The sequence below is a fragment of the Meles meles genome, chromosome 4 (assembly GCF_922984935.1).
Source record: "Meles meles chromosome 4, mMelMel3.1 paternal haplotype, whole genome shotgun sequence".
NCBI classification, from domain to species: domain Eukaryota; kingdom Metazoa; phylum Chordata; class Mammalia; order Carnivora; family Mustelidae; genus Meles; species Meles meles.
The window spans coordinates 11,510,713-11,529,844 of record NC_060069.1 but is presented as its reverse complement, the minus strand read 5'-3'; the positions used below and the strand labels follow the sequence as shown (position 1 = coordinate 11,529,844).

Genomic DNA, 19,132 nt, shown 5'->3' with positions numbered 1-19,132 from the left:
AGACTGAATTGAAGGCCAGACTGAAGTAGCTATTTAAGCCGTATTACTTTTAAATATCCTATATGGTCTGACTCTTCTTAGTGTAATTTTTGTTGGGATTTATGTTAATTAGCAGAATCTCTGGCATATGACTTATGAACTGCCAGACCCAGGATAAATACATTCTCTGAAATATAATTTTACATTATTATTTATGTAATTATCTCTGAGCAACTGCATCAAAGATGTAACTTAGGTCCAGTGTTACAAACTAGAATGTAAAATTTTTTTTGTTAAAGATTTTATTAATTTATTTAATTATTTGACAGACAGAGATCACAAGTAGGCAGAGAGGCAGGCAGAGAGAGAGAGAGGAGGAAGCAGGCTCCCTGCTGAGCAGAGAGTCAGATGTGGGGCTTGATCCCAGGACCCTAAGATCATGACCTGAGCTGAAGGTAGAGGCTTTAACCCACTGAGCCACCCAGGCGCCCCTAAAATGTTAAAATTTTTAAACAGGCTGAACTTCTGTCTTTCTTTAAAAAAAAAAAAACTGAGGAGAGGTTATTTGCAAATCATTCTGGTTTCTACAACGTGGTAACACTGGGATAAATGTAGTATCAAGTTACTGCACTTTAAAAACTGGGGGAAATTTTCAATTTAAAAATAAGTTGCTATGGTTACCCAATGTTTACCTTTATAAACAGTAATTACATGAGACATCCAAGGGAATCCCACAAAGTGCAGTAAAATCAGTAACTGAAGTGTACACTAGTTATTTCACATACAAATTAGGACCACATACATCACTTCCCTTTCAAAGCAGCTATCATTTGGGAAATACTAAAGAAAATGATTCACATCTTTCTAAACTATAGAACATCTTTATAAACTATAGAAGAAATACTGAAACTGGTAACTATTTTAAAGTCCAAGTGATGACTCAGATAATTAGAACATTTTTCATATTCTTCAACTCCCTTTATTAAAGAGTGCTATCTAAAATTTTAGAGAACAGCTTCTATTGTTAAAAAAAAAGGTGTTTCTAATGTGTATCAGGCTTGGAATTTTTTTGCATAAATTAATTTTCATGCCCTTGATAAACCTATAAAAAAAGCCATGCTTATAACTTCATGTTACTTCAGCGTAAAACAAGGTCAATTCCTTTAGATGTAGTCAATACTGAACTTCTTAAATAGAAAGAAGGGGCCCCTGTCAAAACTGATAATTGGCTCATTCTTCACTAACTGGGTAATTAAATCTTTATCAGTTATTGCAGTACAGAAATGTTTTTGTCTGTTTTGTTCACAATCAGAACATTTAGTATGTGAGAATACTCATGAAGCTTTTGACCTGAGTATGATTCTAATGTGATCTTAAAATTATGAGACTCATCATTATGGCTTAATGGGCTTCCCAAAAAGTGTCTCCTGTTCTGTACAGCAGGCTTTCAAGTATGTTTGTTCTTTAACATTAAGGCTATCCTACTAAAATAAAACGGCACGTTACACTCAACTGGCTTATACAATAAAGAGACTTATAAACAACAAGAAGTGAAATTAATGTAGCTCTAAGGTACCTACCTGACTGACCCTAGGCTCCAGCTGAGTCTTCTCTGTCAGACTCAGTATGGACCTTAGGGATAATTCCAGTCATAGTCACAAATATCTGCCATACTTCAAGGCATCCTATCAGATACATATTGTTGCCCAGCAGAAAAGGAATTTTCTTGCTGTCTCTCCCTTTTTAGGTAGGAAAAGGACTTTTCTAGAAGCTACCTAAACTGACTTTTCCTGACATATGACCAGTTTTGGCGCTTATGTTCCTTCTTAAATCACTACAAGGCAGAGTAGAATTACTTTGATTAGCTTACACTAATAAGGACTTCCCCAAGTCAAGTAGGAGACGACTGAGCCTCCAAATAAAACTGGGGACCTCAAGGAAGGAAGTGGGTAATGACCGGTGAGTAGGCAACCAAAAGTACACTATGATTTACATGGAAAACTGAATCTTGGCATTTTATTTCAATAGTTTACTTTTTCCACCTTTATTAATGTCACACAACACACTAGTGCTAGATGATACTGAAGGCTCTAGAGATTTATTTTTAAAAGGGGAAAAAATCAGGGGCACCTGGTGGCTCAGTGGGTTAAGCCTCTGCCTTCTCCTGGGATCGAGCCCCACATTAGGCTCTCTGCTCTGTGGAGAGCGTGCTTCCTCCTCTCTCTCTACCTGCCTCTCTGCCTACTTGTGAGCTCTGTCTGTCAAATAAGTAAATAAAATCTTAAAAAAAAAAGGGGGGGGTGGAAATCAGTTATCAGTACCTTATTTTAAAAGAGACTGAAGGGCGGCGCCTGGGTGGCTCAGTGGTTTAAGCCTCTGCCTTCGGCTCAGGTCATGATCTCAGGGTCCGGGGATCGAGCCCCGCATCAGGCTCTCTGCTCAGTGAGGAACCTGTTTCTCCCTCTCTCTCTGCCTGCCTCTCTGCCTACTTGTGACCGCTCTCTGTGTCAAATAAATAAATAAATAAAATATTAAAAAAAAAAAAGAGAGAGACTGAAGGTAATCACTTTATAAGTGCCATTGATGAAACAGTATACTTTAGAATATGAAATAGTAAAATTACACTTTAGTTTTGACCAATTAAAATGGAATTTTATCTCAAGAAATGCTTCCTATTCATCTCACCTGCCTCTCTGCCTACTTGAAATCTCTGTCAAATAAATAAGTAAAATATTTAAAAAAAAAAAAATAAAATAAAAATAAAAAGTCATTTTAATGTTGACTTAGACCTTAAGTTCTCACCTGTAACTCTTGAATTTATACTCTTTCCGGAAGCCCATTCCATCTCCTATCTGGACTGAAATTCTGTGTTTTCATAAGTACATGATTCTCCAGAGGTCATATATAGTGTTCCTTTGTTCATAGCCAGTTTATCTTGGGAATGCCTCTGTGTGTGTGTGTGTGTGTGTATGTGTGTGTGTGTGCGCGTGTGTGTGTATGAAGGAAGGAGAGGAATAGAGTCAGCATTCTTCTAGCCATCCACTATAGCTTTTAAAATGTTACTTGTCTACCTAACTATAAAAAAAATCTTCCTTCTTTTGAGGCACATGCTCTCTGGCTAGGTGATGCCTCTTGTTGGTTGTTGCTGTTGTCTGGCAAATCTCACTCCAACCTTCTACATCTGGATCAGAGTTCTATAAGTCATCTACATGGTTTCATTTCTTTGTAGATGACATTTTATATATCATACTTCACAATGTCACAGCTTCCACACTAGTAATCCTCTCCACTTGGCTCTAACCACATACTCCAATATCCACATCCGCAGTTTGTTTCTTGTACTACCTTCACGTCTGTATTTTTGTTATTATCCAGTCTAGACCCCATGACCCATTACTTTCAACTGCTACACACTCACACTTAGTCCTTTTCAACTTTATGCTGTCTCTTCCACTTGCCTTACCCACATCAACCCTTCCTTCCTGTTTCAGAAGACAGAGATCTTCTCTTCATAACTCAAGGTAATTTTCCACCTCCATGCTAGAATTCCCCTTTTTCTGCATCTGTGAAATTTCCTTTTTTTCAGTTATTCCCCCTTTTTAATCTTTTTTTAATATTTTTTCAGCATTAGGTTTTATTTTCTAAATTTTTTAAAATTTAAATTCAGTTAATTAACATATAATGTATTATTAGTTTCAGAGACAGACTTCAGTGATTCACCAGTCTTATATAATATCCAGTGCTCAATACATTGTGTACTCTCCTTAATGTCCATCATGCAGTTACCCCTTTTTGGTGATACTAAGTCTTCTAATTCATGAACACAGGATATGTTTCCATTTATTTATGTCATTTTTATTTCTTTCATCAGTGTTTTCTAATTTTTTTAAAAGATTTTATTTATTTATTTGACAGACAGAGATTACAAGTAGACAGAGAGGCAGGCAGAGAGAGTAAGGCAAGCAGGCTCCTTGCTGAGCAGAAAGCCCAGTTCAGGGCTGGATCCCAGGACCTTGAGATCATGACCTGAGCTGAAGGCAGAGGCTTTAACCCACTGAGCCACCCAGGTGCCCCAGTGTTTTGCAGTTTTTTAATGCACAAGTCTTTTACCTCCTTGGTTAAGTTTATTACCAAGTATTTTATTGTTTATGATGCTATTGTAAATGAGGTTATTTTTTTGAATTTGGTTGATTTTATATCCTTCACCTTTACTGAATTAATTCTAAGATTTTTTTTTGTGGATTCTTAAGGGTTTTGTACATAATAAGATCATATCTTCACATTTTTTTTACTTCTTTCTGATTTGTGTGTCATTTATTTCTTTTTCTTGCCTCATCTAGCTAGGAAATCTAGTACTTCATGAAATGGAAGTAGTGAAAGTGAACATCTTGGCCATGTTCCTAATTATAGAGGAAAAGCTTTCAGTTTTTTATCACCGAATGTGTAGGCTTTTCATATATGGCCTGTATAATTTCCTTCTACTCCTAGTTTGTTACAAGTTTTTATCATGGAAGGGTATTGAATTTTTTCAAATGTTTTTTCCTGTATCTATTGAGATGATCATGTTCTGTGTGCGTGTTTGTGTGTTTTATTACATTAATTGATTTTTGTATAATGATCTGTGGTGCATGTCAGGCCCAAGTCCCATTTTGCCATAATGTATGATCTTTTACTTACCTATTTATTTCTTTAAATTTTACTGTTTGACAGAGAGCAAGAGCCCTGAGCAAGGGGAGGGGCCGGGAGCTGCTGTGGGACTCCCTGCTGAGCAAGGAGCCTGCTGTGGGACTCAATCCCAGGACCCTGGGATGTTGACCTGAGCCGACCTGAGCGAAGGCAGATCCTTAACCCACTGAGCTACCCAGGCACCCCATGTATGATACTTTCAATGTACTGTTGAATTTGGTTTGCTAGTACTTTGTTGACAGTTTTTGTGTTTATGTTCATCAGGAATTCTATGTTCACCTGAAATTTAATTTTTTTGTTGTGTTTTTATTTGGTTTTGATATCAGGGTAATTAATGCTGGTCCATAAAATTAGTTCAGACATGTTCCTTCCTTTTCAGGTTTTTTTTTTTTTTTTTAAAGAGTTCAGCTTTTTATTGAACAGCTTATACAAGTGGTTTAGTCAAAAAGACCAAAGCCCATGTCATCATCAGACTCCTCAGATTCTTCTTTCTTTGCTTCCACTTTCTTCTCCTCAGCTGGGGCAGCAGTGGTGGAAGGAGCAGGACCTCCTGCTGGTGCAGCACCAGCTGCTGGGGCCGGTCCACCAGCTCCTACATTGCAGATGAGGCTCCCAAAGTTGACATTGGCCAGGGCCTTTGCAATCAAGCCGGGCCAGAAGGGTTCAACATTCACACCCGCTGCTTTAATGAGGGCATTGATCTTATCCTCCGTGACCGTCACCTCATAGTCACCTCATCGTCCTGCAAGATGAGGGCCGAGTAGATGCAGGAGAGCTCCGAGACCGAGGCCATGGTGCTGACGAGCGCTGGGCGGACGCTGCCGGGCGCGGTGCTAGTCGCCAGAGGAAGTGAGGGCCTCACCCCAACACAGCCTTAGCTTCCTCGGAAGGACTGGGCACCTTAGCGGCAGCTGAGGAAAAGCCCTTTTCGGTCTTTTTTTGGAAGAGTTTGAGGATTGGCATTACTTTTTTAAATGTTTGCTAAAATTTATCAGTAAAGCCATTTGGTCCTGGGCTTTTCTTTGTTGGGGATTTTTGATTACTGATTCAATCTTTTTCTGTTCATGATTTAGTCTTTGGTAGGTTGTATGTTTCTATGAATTTATCTGTTTATTTTAGATTGCTCAGTTGCTTGGCATTGTAATTGTTCACAGTAGTCTCTTATCCTCCCCCCTTCCCGTGACATCAGTTATAATATCTCCTCTTTCATTTTTTATTTTAGTTGAGTTCTCTTTCTTAGTCTAGCTAAAGTTTTATCAGTTTAATATTTTCAAACAGCTGACTCAGTTTTGTTGATTTTTTTTTTTTTCTATTCTATCTTCTTTAGTTCTGCTTTAATCTGTATTATTTTCTTCCTTACGCTAACTTCGGCCTTAGCTTGTTCTTTTTCTAACTCCTTGAGGTGTAAAGTTAGGTTATTTGAGATCTTTCTTTTTTAATGTAGGTATTTATCCTAGTAAACTTCCCTCTTAGTATTGCTTTTGCTACATCCCGTAAGTTTTGGTATATTGTCTTTCCGTTTTTGTCTGAAGATATTGAGATATTTCCGACTTCCCTTTTTGATTCTTTCTTTGATCCATTGGTTGTTCAAGAATGTGTTGTTTAATTTCCATATATTTATTACTTTTCCAATATTCCTTTTGCTATGGATTACTAGTTTCATTCTGTTTTGGTCAGATTTGGTATGATTTCACTCTTAAATTTGTCAGAATTTGTTTGTGACCTAAGATGTCATCTATCCTGGAGAATGTCGGGTGTGTTTGAGGACAGTGTATATTCTGCTATTGTTGGGCGGGATGTTCTGTATGTTTCTGTTAGGTCTGTTTGGTCTATAGTGTTCAGGCCCACTGTTTCCTTGTTGATTAGCTGTTTCAATGTTCTATCCATTACTAAAAGGGGTATATTGAAGTCTGCTACTGTTATTATTGTATTGCTGTCAAGTTCTCCTTTCAGTTTGTCAGTGTTTGCTTCATATATTTAGATGCTCTGATGTGGGGTGTGTGTATTTTTATAATTGTTACATCTCCCTAGTTTTGTCCTTATATAATGTCCTTTGCCTCACATGACAGTTTTTGAATTAAGGTCTATTTTGTCTGATACAAGTTTAGCCGCCCTGCTCCTTTTTTGTTAACATTTGCGTAGCATATCTTTTCCATTCAGCATATCTTTTCCATCCCTTCACTTTCAGCCTGCATGTGCCCTTAAGTCTAAAGTGAGTCTCTTGTTGGGACACCTCAGTGGCTCAGTTGATTAAGAACCTTCAGCTCAGGTCATGATCTCAGGGTTCTGGGATCCAGTTCCACATCCAGCTCCTTGCTCACTCAGCAGGGAGCCTGCATCTCCCTCTGCCTGCTGCTCTCCCTGCTGTGCTCTCTCTCTCTCTCTCTCTCTCTGACAAATAAATAAATAAAATCTTAAAGTGCATCTCTTGGAGATAGGATATATTTTGGATCTTGGTTTTGTTTTGTTTTTGTTTTTGTTTTTTAATCTATTCAGACATTCTCTTTCAATTGGTTAGTTCTCTTTTTTTTTTTTTTTTTAAGATTTATTTATTTGACAGATCACAAGCAGGCAGAGAGGCAGGCAGAGAGAGAGGAGGAAGCAGGCTCCCTGCTGAGAAGAGAGCCCGATGCGGGACTCGATCCCAGGACCGTGGGATCATGACCTGAGCCGAAGGCAGAGGCCCCAACCCACTGAGCCACCCGTAACCTTTTTGGGTTAAATATTGCCTGGTTTATTCTTTTCTCAGGATTGCATTTATTGAAGAAATCTAATCTGTGGTGGCTACCACTACTTTTGGTACCTTCTTTTCATGAGTCAACCTATTTTTCTCAGAAACAGGACATTAAGTCATAAAATGCTAGAACCGAAAACAACTGTAAAAATCATTTAATCTCTTTAACTTGCTTCCACAGTAAAATGAAGGTGCCAAGAGAAATGAAGTAATGTGCTGACAGCTAAGTCAATTTTAGTTAACGTCAACTTAAGGAATTCAATATGGACTTTAATATATGTGAAGAAGCCTCTGAATACGGAAGAAAATGGCACCTATAAAATTGATGTGCTTTGTTTCATACAAAAATAATGTTGCCTTCAAACCAGGGTTAATACCGTGATTAAATTAGATATTTGTGTGTTTTCAGGGAAGAGACAAAAGGTAAAAGAAAGACAGTGAGCCTTTCAAGTTATGATAGAAATATTCAGGGTGCCTGGGTGGCTCAGTTGTTAAGCGTCTGCCTTCAGCTCAGGTCATGATCCCAGGGTCCTGGTATTGAGGCCCACATCAGGCCCCCCGCTCAATGGGAAGCCTGCTTCTCCCTTTCCTGCTCCCCCTGCTTGTGTTCCCGCTCTCTCTCTGTCTCTCTCTCTCTGCCAAATAAATAAATCTTAAAAAAATATATATATTTAGGAAAAGTCAGGTAAGGCTGATAGCTCCTGTTTTGACTATTTTACTGTGGAACATTGTATATTCATATTCATATTACTTACTCTGAACCATCATAAAAATCTAAACTTTGTTCTTTTCCTTTAGATAGTAATGTAAGTAGCATGTTTTAGGTGAACAGTTAAACTTTTAAAAAGTTAGTATTTATAGGTCTAAACCACTGCTGTGTAATGATTGTCACTAGCCAGATATATATGGCTGGATAATGTAACCGAGGAACTGAGTTCTTTTTTTAATCTTTTTTTTTTTTTTTTTTTTTTTTTTTTAAGATTTTATTTGACAGAGAGAGAGAGATCACAAGTAGGCAGAGAGGCAGGCAGAGAGAGAGGAGGAAGCAGGCCCCCTGCGGAGCAGAGAGCCCAATGCGGGGCTCGATCCCAGGACCCTGAGATCATGACCTGAGCCGAAGGCAGCGGCTTAATCCACTGAGCCACCCAGGCGCCCCGAGGAACTGAATTCTTGATTTAGTTTTATCTAAATTCTAAGAATACTTGATTTAGTTATTGGAACTTTAAAATACCTTTGCAACAACTCAAGTACACGTATTTACATCCTCAGTTGTAAATTTCTTGAGCTCTAAATACAAATCTGTTATTTCTAATGAAAATTTAATGTTCACATTGAGATATGCTTAAGTAAAAATACAAACAAAATTTGAAGACAATAAAAGAATGTAAAATATCCATTAATTTTGTGTTGACTGCAAGCTAAAATAATATTTGTGATATATTTGATTACATAAAATACTGTTACAATTTTACCTTTTGTTTCACCATTTTAAAGTGTTTGCCTAGAAAATGTTATTTACGTGGCTAGTTTTCATTTCTGTTGTATGGCACTTGTCTACACTTTGGGTTACTAAACTATTACTCTGTCATTATAAATAATTTTAATGTTAAATAAACCTAATAAATAAAATGGTTTCAGCCATTTTCTGAGAAATGTGATCATCAAGAGAAAGTTTTGATATTAGATGTTCTAATTAGTTGACCATTGGTTTGAGAAAGCACTCTTTGAATAAATCAGAGGAAAGAGTAGCAACAGGGAAGATTATGTATAACTTTATAAAAGCCATCATTTTTTAAGAGAATGGACAGTTAACAAGATATCTTTATATAGTAGTTACAATTAATAAATTTATATGCTGTACTCTTACCTCTAATTTAACTAGTAGCAGGTTTGTCTTATACCTCTAATTTAGGTCTTCTGTATATACTGCCTTTTACTGTCTATTTTGTTCTTACCTTGTATTGGATAGTTTTTCTTGTATGCCTCATTTAGGCAGCATAAGGTCTTTTTCACCCCTGCTTTACTGAGGTATAATTGACTAGTAAAAATTGTATTATGTAAGGTGTACAATGTGATGATTTGAAGTACATAGCCATTGTGAAATGATTACTGCTATCAAGCTAAAAGTGTGTTGATTAAAACATCTGTCACCTCTTAGTTACCTTTTTTTTTTTTTTTGCGGTAAGAACATAATCTCTACTCTCAGCAGATTTAAAGTACATAGCTCAGTACTCTTAACTGTAGCCATTGTGCTGTGTGTATAGATCCCCCCAAAGTTGCTGTTCTTTAAACTGAAAGTTTGTACCCTCTGACTTAAGTCTTCCCATTTCCCTTACCCCCATGCCTTTGGCAATCCCCATTCTACTCTGTTTCTCGGAGTTCAATTTTTCAGATTCCGCATGTAAGTGGAATAATACAGTATTTGTCTTTTTGTGTCTGGTTTATTTATGCTTATTTTATTAACATAAATGTCCTCCAGGTTCATCCATGTAGTTGGCAATGGCAGGATCCTTCATTTTTATGACTGAATAATACTCCATTGTACCTACATATAGCATATTTTTTTTGATCCTTTCATCTGTTGACAAACAGGTTGTTTCTGTTTCTTGTCTTAGTTAATGTCGGAATGAACTTGGGGGTATAGACGGCTCTTTGAGATACTGATTTCATTTTCTTTGGATATATACCCAGATATTTAACTTTTTGAGGAACCTTCATACTTTTTTCCATGGTGGCTCTACCAATTTACTTTCAACCAAGAGTGTATAAGCATTCTCTTTTCTCAACATCTTTGCCAACATGTTTTCTCTTGTCTTTTTGATCCTAGTCGTCCTGTCAGGTGTGAGGTGAAGACTCATTGTGATTTTGCTTTGCATTTCCCTAATGATTAGTGAGTAGAACACCTTTTCATGTACCTGTGGCCAATTGTATGTTTTTTCTAGAAAAATATTTATTTAGGTCCTTTGCCTATTTTTAAAAATAAGGTTATTTATTTGTTTGGGTATTTATTTGTTTGTGTCATTGGTTGATTGGGTTTTTGTTTTTATTGAGTCATATGAGTGCCTTATAGATTTTGGGTATTAATTAGTTATTGGATATATATAGATTACAGACATTTTTTCCCATTCCATTGATTGTCTTTTCATTTTGTTGATATTCTCCTTTCCTGTGCAGAAGCTTTTTAGTTTGATGTAGTCCCATGTGTTTCTGTTTGCCTTTGTTGCCTGTGTTTTTGGTGTAATATCCAAGAAATCATTGGGTTGCATAAGGTCTTTGAAGGTGGAGATGATATATGATATTTCATAATCTCTTGGTGTGTGTATAGTAGAGTGGAAATATTAATATGAAATATTTGTTGAATCAGTTGCTGTTATAATTTTAAATGTTTTAAAAATCAGGTATTCTTGCCAAAAGGTTTTTAGATTATTTCAATGTAGTGGATTTTGAGTGGGATGGAACCAAATCTCACCATCCTGTAGGAATTTTTTAATACTCATCTTAGAATTAGACAAGTTCAGGATTCTTAAAGCTTCATTTTCAAATCATGAGAGTAGATGTCAGGATACAGATTTTTGGATTAAGATTTAGAAAGGACGTAGAGCCTGAAGGGTCCTTGGATATGATACAACAACTCATATTACCTCATTTTAGTTAATTTGGAAACTGAAGAAGGCCTAGATTTCTTAAACTCTTGTAAGCACTAGTTGCTTATGTAAAAACGCTGGGAGTTGTTTGTGATTACCATCTTCTTCCTTACCCCTACGGCCCATCTAATAGCATATCCTGTAAATCGCATTCCTAAAATATATCTCAGTCTCTGCATTTACATATCTAACATCCTAGTTCAAATTACTTAACTTTGGGTTTATTGCAACAGCCTCCTAACTAGTCCTTTGGCTTCTGTTCACTACACTGAAGCCCCATAATCTTTGTAAAGCACATCATGATGATTGTCTTGCTTAAAAATTTCTAATGACTTTTGAGTCACTTAGAAAATACCAACTTTATAATTTGGCTTACAAAGCCCTTTATAGTCTTTGAGTTATTTCTCCCCACTGCATCTGTTACTGTTCCTCATGGTTGTTTGCTGTAGCCACATGGACCTTCTTCTGGGTTTTTCCCCCCAAGAAATTTTTTTCTTCTGCAGTATATCACAGTTTGCAATTTTGTGATATTTATTACTGTGTAAGCTCTGTTAGAATAAGGACTGACTGTTTATTCATAATCTTGTTTCCTTAGCATAACAGAAAACCTGGTACATAGTCGATGATGAATAAGTGTTGATGAACAGATGAGTCATTGACTGACTGGATGTTACCGAGCCTCCACTTCTCATACACAACTTGGGTAGTAGTACCCATAAAAAGTGATGAGGATTCAGTGAGAATATATTTTTTTAAGATTATATTTATTTATTGAGAGAGAGCAGCAGGTAAGGGCATGGAGCCGACACAGGTCCCAATCCCACAACCCTGAGATCATGACCTGAGCCAAAATCAAGAGTCGTACCCCACAGTGAGAATATTTGTGATAAATATTTGTTTCCTTCTCCCTCCACTGATTTTTCTTTGCTTACCCAGTAATATAGCAGAATTGTTCCTTAAGCTGTTTTCTGCTTATTGTTTCTATTGCAGTTTGTTACTGCAATAGTTAATGTTTATAATCCATTTTATTTCTTGAAAATTTAAGTATACTGTACTAAGATGTGGATCACTGATTGATGACTGAAGGAAGAGTAAGATTATCATTTAGTGTTAGCTTCAGCTCTGAGTAAAAGATAAGAGACTCAAAATCAGATTGACTTAAGGTAGAATTTCTGTTTCTTTGTAATACAAGTGTTGGGAAGTGGGCAGTTTGGGGGTTTTATGGCAGTTCTGTCCCACAGAGTCCTGAAGGGACCCAGATCCCCTCTAGCATACTCTTCTACCACCCTAGATTCTGGTCCTCATTTGGATTAGGATGGTGGCAAGTCATCCATGTTCCAGGAAGCAGGGTGGATATACCATTTGTCCTTGTAGGAATAGGAAACCACTAACACCTCTACTTAAAATGCTGGTCAGAACTTTATCTTGTGGCTCCCAGCTACAAGGGAGGCTGAGAAGCGTAGACTGTTCTGTGAGGCTCTGAACTTACCTAAAAATTAAATGTTCTAGTTGAATAGAAGGTGGGAAGAATGGATGCAGAATATGGATAGGTCTTTGTAAAGAACACTTCAGAGTAATAATAGGTAATATTAATATATGTTAACAATACACATTAATAATGTATATTAGTTATATTGTTATAAAGGGTTAATAACTTGTTATTACCATTGTAACATACTGGTGGGATCAAACTGCTTGAGATCATTGGATAACAGTGGTTGTCAGCCATTTTGGAAGTATGGGTGGGTAAACATTTTAAAAAATAGCCTCGTTTGTAAATACATTAAGTGCAGAGAATTAATTTGCATGTGTTATAAAGATTTTGAATTCAGCATTTTAAAAATACGTAATGTCATTTTTTGGTGGCTGTACTAAGAACAGGGAAACCTGACCACTAACCTTAAAGAATAGCTATTTAAAAAATTTCTTCCCTCTCTATTCTTCTGCCTCATTTTCTTTTAAATCTGTTCATAGGACTTTTTCAAAAGTTTATGGGCAGATGAAGCCTAGCTCAAGAAGATTGTTCAGAATTCATGAACTATGAGAAATGTTTCAAAACATTATTTAAACCCACTTCCTTATCTTTCACCACAAGCTTTTTATTTTTTAATACTCAGAGAGTAGCCACTTTATACAGCCTGAGTGAAATTTCTTTTCTGTGATAATCAGTATGAAGGTCACAGATCAATATGGAGGAGCACAGATAAGATGAGCTTTGGATTGAATCTATAGGAAAGAAAAATGATTTGTGTCAGGAAAAGAAATTCTGATGTAACAAAATTAGGAACCTAAAAAAAAAAAAAATCTTTCAGGACGTTTAATATCTTATCATTAAAGGTTTAAACCAGCTTTACTGTTACATGATTCTGGGAAGAGTAGGACTAAGCTGTTGATAGGATACGTTTTAGCACGAAGAATGGAAGGATTATGAAGTTGTCAAAGTTTAAATTTGTTGGCTTATTAAAAATTAAGTCTAATTTGTCTTGAAAAGTAAGTGCCTCAAGAAAAAAAAATCACATCCCTTTGCCATTGTTCAACTGGAAAAAAAATTGTTTCGAACATAAATTTGCACAATCTTTGTCAATAATTTTTCATCACATATACTTTGTACATTCTTAATTTCTTAAGTAGTTATTGACCATCTCCTTTTCCTTTAAGATATAAATTCCTTGAGATTAGGGGCCTGTTCTTATTCAATGGATTCTATAAAACAGTGCTATATGGTGGTGTTAGCTTAAATAATAAAAAATAATGAAGTATTTATCTTTTTTTTTCATCTGTTCTTGATTATATAGGTTCTCTTGGGCCAGTAATCTTTACCCTTTCTCTTCCCTTAGACTGTAAAATACAGTGAATGCAGAAGTTTGGTAAAACCCCTAGTCCTACTTCTTGCCTAAGTTTACTGCTTCCTCCCCTCAGTAACTTCAGTAATGCTTAATTTGGTTATTGGAGTGTTATGACAAATTTATAGCAGTCCATTAAGAGGCCTGAAAACTGGGGGTGCGGGTGGGGAGGGGTGCTGTAGTTAGCAACTGAATTGCAGTCTTGGACATCAGTCTGAACTACCTCACCGCTGGGAAGAGAAATCGTTACCACTGCCCTCACAGGGGATATCATTCTGTTATCCTAAATATCCATCATAATAAGACTGTCTTCATTTTATTTCAAACTAGATTTTGTAAATGTCCTTTAATAAATGTTGAAATGAGACACAGAGAGGTTAAGTAACTTGCTCAAGGTTATAGTTAGTGGGAAGCCAGATTAGAACACAGTCAGTTTGGCTACAAAGCCTGTGTTCTCAATCAATCACGGTGCTATTACTGTATTTCTCCTAGATAAAAATCTCTGGAGATTATTATTCTTATAAGTGTAAAACAATTTAGGCTCCAGGAATTTGCCTTGCTCAAGGACACAGCTAATCAATAATGGAATCAGAATTTGAATTCCAGGGTAGGCTGACTCCTGAGGCCTTAATTTTAGCTGTCATCCTCTATCATTGTTTTATATCCTGTCAACTTCTGCATGTTAAGTTGCTTACCTACTAAAAGTACAAAACTCACTTTATTGCACTTTAGTGCCTCATGTGTTTTCTGATTAAAGTGTGTGTATGTGTGTGCATAATATATATACTCCTTTTAAAAAAATTATGTATTTTAGAAAGAGAGATGAGCAAGAGGGACAGAGGAAGAGGGAGAGAGACTCTCAAGCAAACTCCAGGCTGAGTGTGAGCTGTTGTGAGACTTGATCTCAGGACCCTGAGATAATTATCTGAGCTGAAACCAAGAGTTTCAAGAAGCTAAGTGACCACACCTCCCAGGCACCCCTATATATACTCTTAATATATATGTATTCATATATACATATGAATTCCCTGTTGTCTTTTATAATTTTGCCACTCAGTTCCAGAGTCTTGTGACATACTGGACTTCTTTTCAGTGAAATTGTTTTTAAGTGGAAGAAAGTGGAAGGGAAATGTTTATGCGTGCATGGTGTATATAAAAATACAGTCCCTGCCTTCAAGGAGTTTGTGCTCTGGCCAGGAAAACCCAATGTGTGGAAGTTGATGTAGAACAAGAGACAGGATGTACCTGTTTAAGTAGGTGAATTTATATACTAGATACTTTGGAACAAGTTAAAATTGCCTATATAAAAAGATATTTTGTTTGGGCTGGGGAAAAAACCCAACAATGCTGAAGATAGAATAGAGGATACTACTACCATAGTGGTTTCATTTTCACATATTTCACATATCAAGATGATATTTTTGATTTAGCCATGTGGAGATAGTTAACATTATTTTGTATGTCAAAATATTTTCATATATTTAATTTGGTTTTAAAATACAACTCTGAATTGTTAGCATATATTTTAGTATCTTGATACAGTTATATTAGGATTATAGGTTTTTTCATAGATTGACATTTAATGGTTTTTGTTCTTAAATTCTGGCATTCTTATATTATCTATTTCATGCTGGGTTGTGTTTTTTTTTTTAATTTTTTGGTAAGTAAATTGGCTTACACACATGATAACACTAGTCCTGAAGTAACCCATTTTAAAATAACTTGTTTAGGAATATTATGGTCATAAATAGTATATTCCTTTGTTACCTGAACTTCTCACAGCCATTATAGGTTACCGGTCCTTTAAGATTACTTTTACAGTCTAGTATTTAGTATTACAGGTTGCAAATATCTTGAGAGTGGAAGGTTGGGGGGTGCATACACAAGTATGTACACTCAGTGGAAGCAGAATAGATTTGTTTTTTTTTGTTTTTTTTTTTTTTTATTTTTTTTTTTTAAAGATTTTATTTATTTGACAGAGAGAGATCACAAGTAGGCAGAGAGGCAGGCAGAGAGAGAGAGAAGCAGGCTCCCCGCTGAGCAGAGAGCCCGATGCGGGACTCGATCCCAGGACCCTGAGATCATGACCTGAGCTGAAGGCAGCAGCTTAACCCACTGAGCCACCCAGGCACCCAGCAGAATAGATTTGAAAGAGCAATGTGTTTGGAATTAGGCACAACTTTACTAGTTTATATGCCTTTGGATAAAATACTTAATTTTTGCGTCGGTGTTTTTCCTCTTAATTACATGGAACCATAAGGTTATTTTATTAAATGAGAGTGTACAACAGCTCATCATAAGTGTTCAAAAATATTTCATTTATGAATAAAAGTGCTAGTTGATAGGAGAGAGAACAAAGATTGACGGGAAACCACGGTATTTTCATGTAATTTTTTGTTGGGAAATATCTGACTTGTTTAGTAAATAGGGGAAGAAGGGGAAACACAACTATAAATTGGTTGTTTTTGACACCTGATTTATAGCTTTAGGGAAATTAATTTTATAGAGGAAGGAGAATCTTTGGTTTCTTTATGTTACCCTGTGCTTTTTTGACATATAGAAATTTAATGCTAAGGACTTTAAACAATAGTTTTATGCAGTTATTTAACAGATTTAAAGGCTTATTCCATTTCCAGATGGGAAGGTAGAATTATTTAATTTCTTCAGTGAAATTCAGGTAATCCATAGAAGTTTTGAGCTAGGATTTTTACATTTTGAAATGTTTATTTTTTTCCTTTAAATATGTGACCTGATAGATTAAATTCAACAACCTAGAAATTGTTAGTAAATCTTAAATTTCTTTGTTTGAACTTCTTTGCATTTTTGAAAATAAATACATCTGCTTTATTAAAAAATGATCTTGGTAAAAAAATAAGAATAAAATCTTAGATTTGTGTTTTTATAGTTTCTTAAATACTCCATCTTCCTTTGATGGCCTCACTGCAGACATTCTTATTGCAGCTGTCCTTATAGGGTTAAACATTTGCTGTATTGTAACATACGAAAGCAGTTAAGCTGTTTGGAATTGTTTACTTGCTAAAACCAGTGTTAGTCAGCAGAGGCAGTACACCAGATTTCCTTGTGGCTTTTAGTGGAAAATGTTAAAAGCGCACTCATTTTCAGTTATAGAATTTTTCAGTTTGATCTGGATTAGTCACAGAACTGGCATGAACCTTCTAATTGTGAAGGCTGTCCAAATGCACTATTTTTTTCTCCTGCTAGAGGAAGTTACATCCCGAGCAGTAGCTCAGATCTCTGGTAAGTGTAACATGTGAGCATTACTAGGCATTTCATCCTGCGGTTCTGCAGTCTTTGCTATTCAGACTGTTGCTCAGTTGGAATGCTTCTGTGGGGCCGATCCTGAGGTTCGGTAGATATTTTTTAAGGACCTACTCATTGGAGGTATCAGTGGCGTTTTGCAAGATCATCTGAGGAACAGAAAGCGTCTGAAATCTACTGAAAATGATAACTGTAGCGGTTTTTACAGTGGAAGGAAACTATATTGGCACAGAGCAGATGACTGAATAAAATAGTTGGCTCAAAGAAGATGCACAGTCTGCTGTTTTTTCCTGTGAATGAAGACTATTTAATGGAAGCTGTATTCATGTGGAGATCAAAGGAAACACTGGAATGATAAACTACTGGGCTTTTCTCTCTCTCTCTCTCTCTTTTTTTTTAAATGAAAAGCCTGAAGCAGTAATTTGAGCTCAGATGCCTTCTAATTCCTTCACAGCCTGCCTGTTCCATTAGGATCTTCTGCTAACACTATTTCTGCCTGGTGCTGTGCCCTTTTGCTGGAGCAGCCACAGACAACTGCCTGATGGAGAAAGAATGAACGCTCTGCCCTGCTTATGCTATCGATGGGAATAAAGCTATCTGTGTTTCTTCTATTATATGGGATATCTGGATTAATCAAGCTGTATTCTAGTACCAAGAGCCCTATTGTCTCTTGTGGTCTGACTCATGGCATGTAAATGTACTGCAGCTTTGCTATTAATGCAGAGTGTTGTTGTTGTTGTTTTTTCTTTCCCAAACACAGAAAAAATTGTCAACCTCTGAGCTTCATTTTAAGAATTTGTGCTGAGCTGTAGATTTTTTTTTTTTCTGGATAGTATCTGCAATAACCAGAAGCTGAAGAAATGAAGAAAAGTTAGAAGTGGAAACAGAATAGTGAGATATTTTTTTTTCCAATTACAAGCAAATCAGCTACTCGTAACTATATGACCTTGCAGGCAAGAGTGGGTATAACTGTAATCATCTCTGTCACAGTAATTGTTTCTTATTTCATTTTGTATTGTGTGGTGTTGTCACCCCAAACAGTGATCTTTTTATGCAAGTAAATTTCTGTGAGACAGAGAGCATTATGACTATTTTGGTAGGGGAAAAATATTTTTATATGAGCTTGTACTGGACTTCGTTTTAGTTATTGACATGTTGATGTGAAATTTCTTTTAAGTACTATAGTAACCCAGCAAAAGATAATAGAGTTTTGTTGTTTTTAGGAAGTTATGTTATGTAGTCATACTTTTAAGCCTCAGTTTTTCTGATAGTACTTATTAACTTTAAAAAACCAGCTGCGCTATTCAGAGAATGATCCTAAGTGTTGTACAGAAGAGGAGGAAAAACAACTTGTGCTCTTCCAACTGTGACTTTTATCACATAGCTTGGGATTTAGTATTTTAAAAGAGCGAATGAGTCGAGTGTGTATTGTTGTTTTGGAGGAGGTAGAAGATGAATCTCCTGCATTCATTTCTAAATTGCCACAGGAAAATAAATCCCTACATTCACCACCTTCCGGAAGTGTATTGGTAAGATATGAGAGTTTATGTTTACTGTCTTCTACTGAACTAGTAGGATAAATTTTATCTTTTAAGAATAAACAAGTTGGTTTCCGCTAGTTTCATTAAAAACCCAAATAAGGCAATATAAGTATGTAAATATGATACGGTATTATTTGGGTATAAAATGTACACATTTCTGATTTTTACTTCTTTAGATGTTTAGATAACATTTCAGACTTTACTTACTATCTCCTACTCTTGAAAAGACTTTTTTTAAGAAAACACGGGGCTTGTTCTGGCAACCACGTTTCTGTTTTCATTTTGTGGTTTCAAAAACTGTTGTAACAAGAATGAGGAACTGTATGTTTTAGGAAAGCTCCTGCTAGCAGTACCGAGGCACAGCCTTTTCTGTAATGAATTTTATGTATTTACATTTAGCACTTTTATATGAAAAAGAATCAGACT

At 36.1% G+C, this 19,132-nt stretch overlaps 1 protein-coding gene and 1 pseudogene across 9 annotated transcripts in view; one reads left to right on the top strand and one right to left on the bottom strand.

The window, feature by feature from the left end:
- ANKRD28 (ankyrin repeat domain 28) overlaps positions 1-19,132 on the top strand; it is a 210,367-nt gene that overhangs the window by 66,308 nt on the left and 124,927 nt on the right. Inside the window, exon 1 of one of the 9 annotated variants that reach the window (XM_046001795.1) lies at positions 17,177-18,694. The exons of 7 other annotated variants lie outside the window; for them this stretch is intronic. In XM_046001795.1, the coding sequence (XP_045857751.1) occupies positions 18,578-18,694 (117 nt within the window). In that variant the 5' untranslated portion in view covers positions 17,177-18,577. Of the gene's footprint in view, positions 1-17,176; positions 18,695-19,132 lie in introns of those variants that run through there. One more of the 9 variants, XM_046001801.1, reaches the window with a different exon arrangement.
- On the bottom strand, positions 5,044-5,473 carry LOC123939839 (annotated as a pseudogene).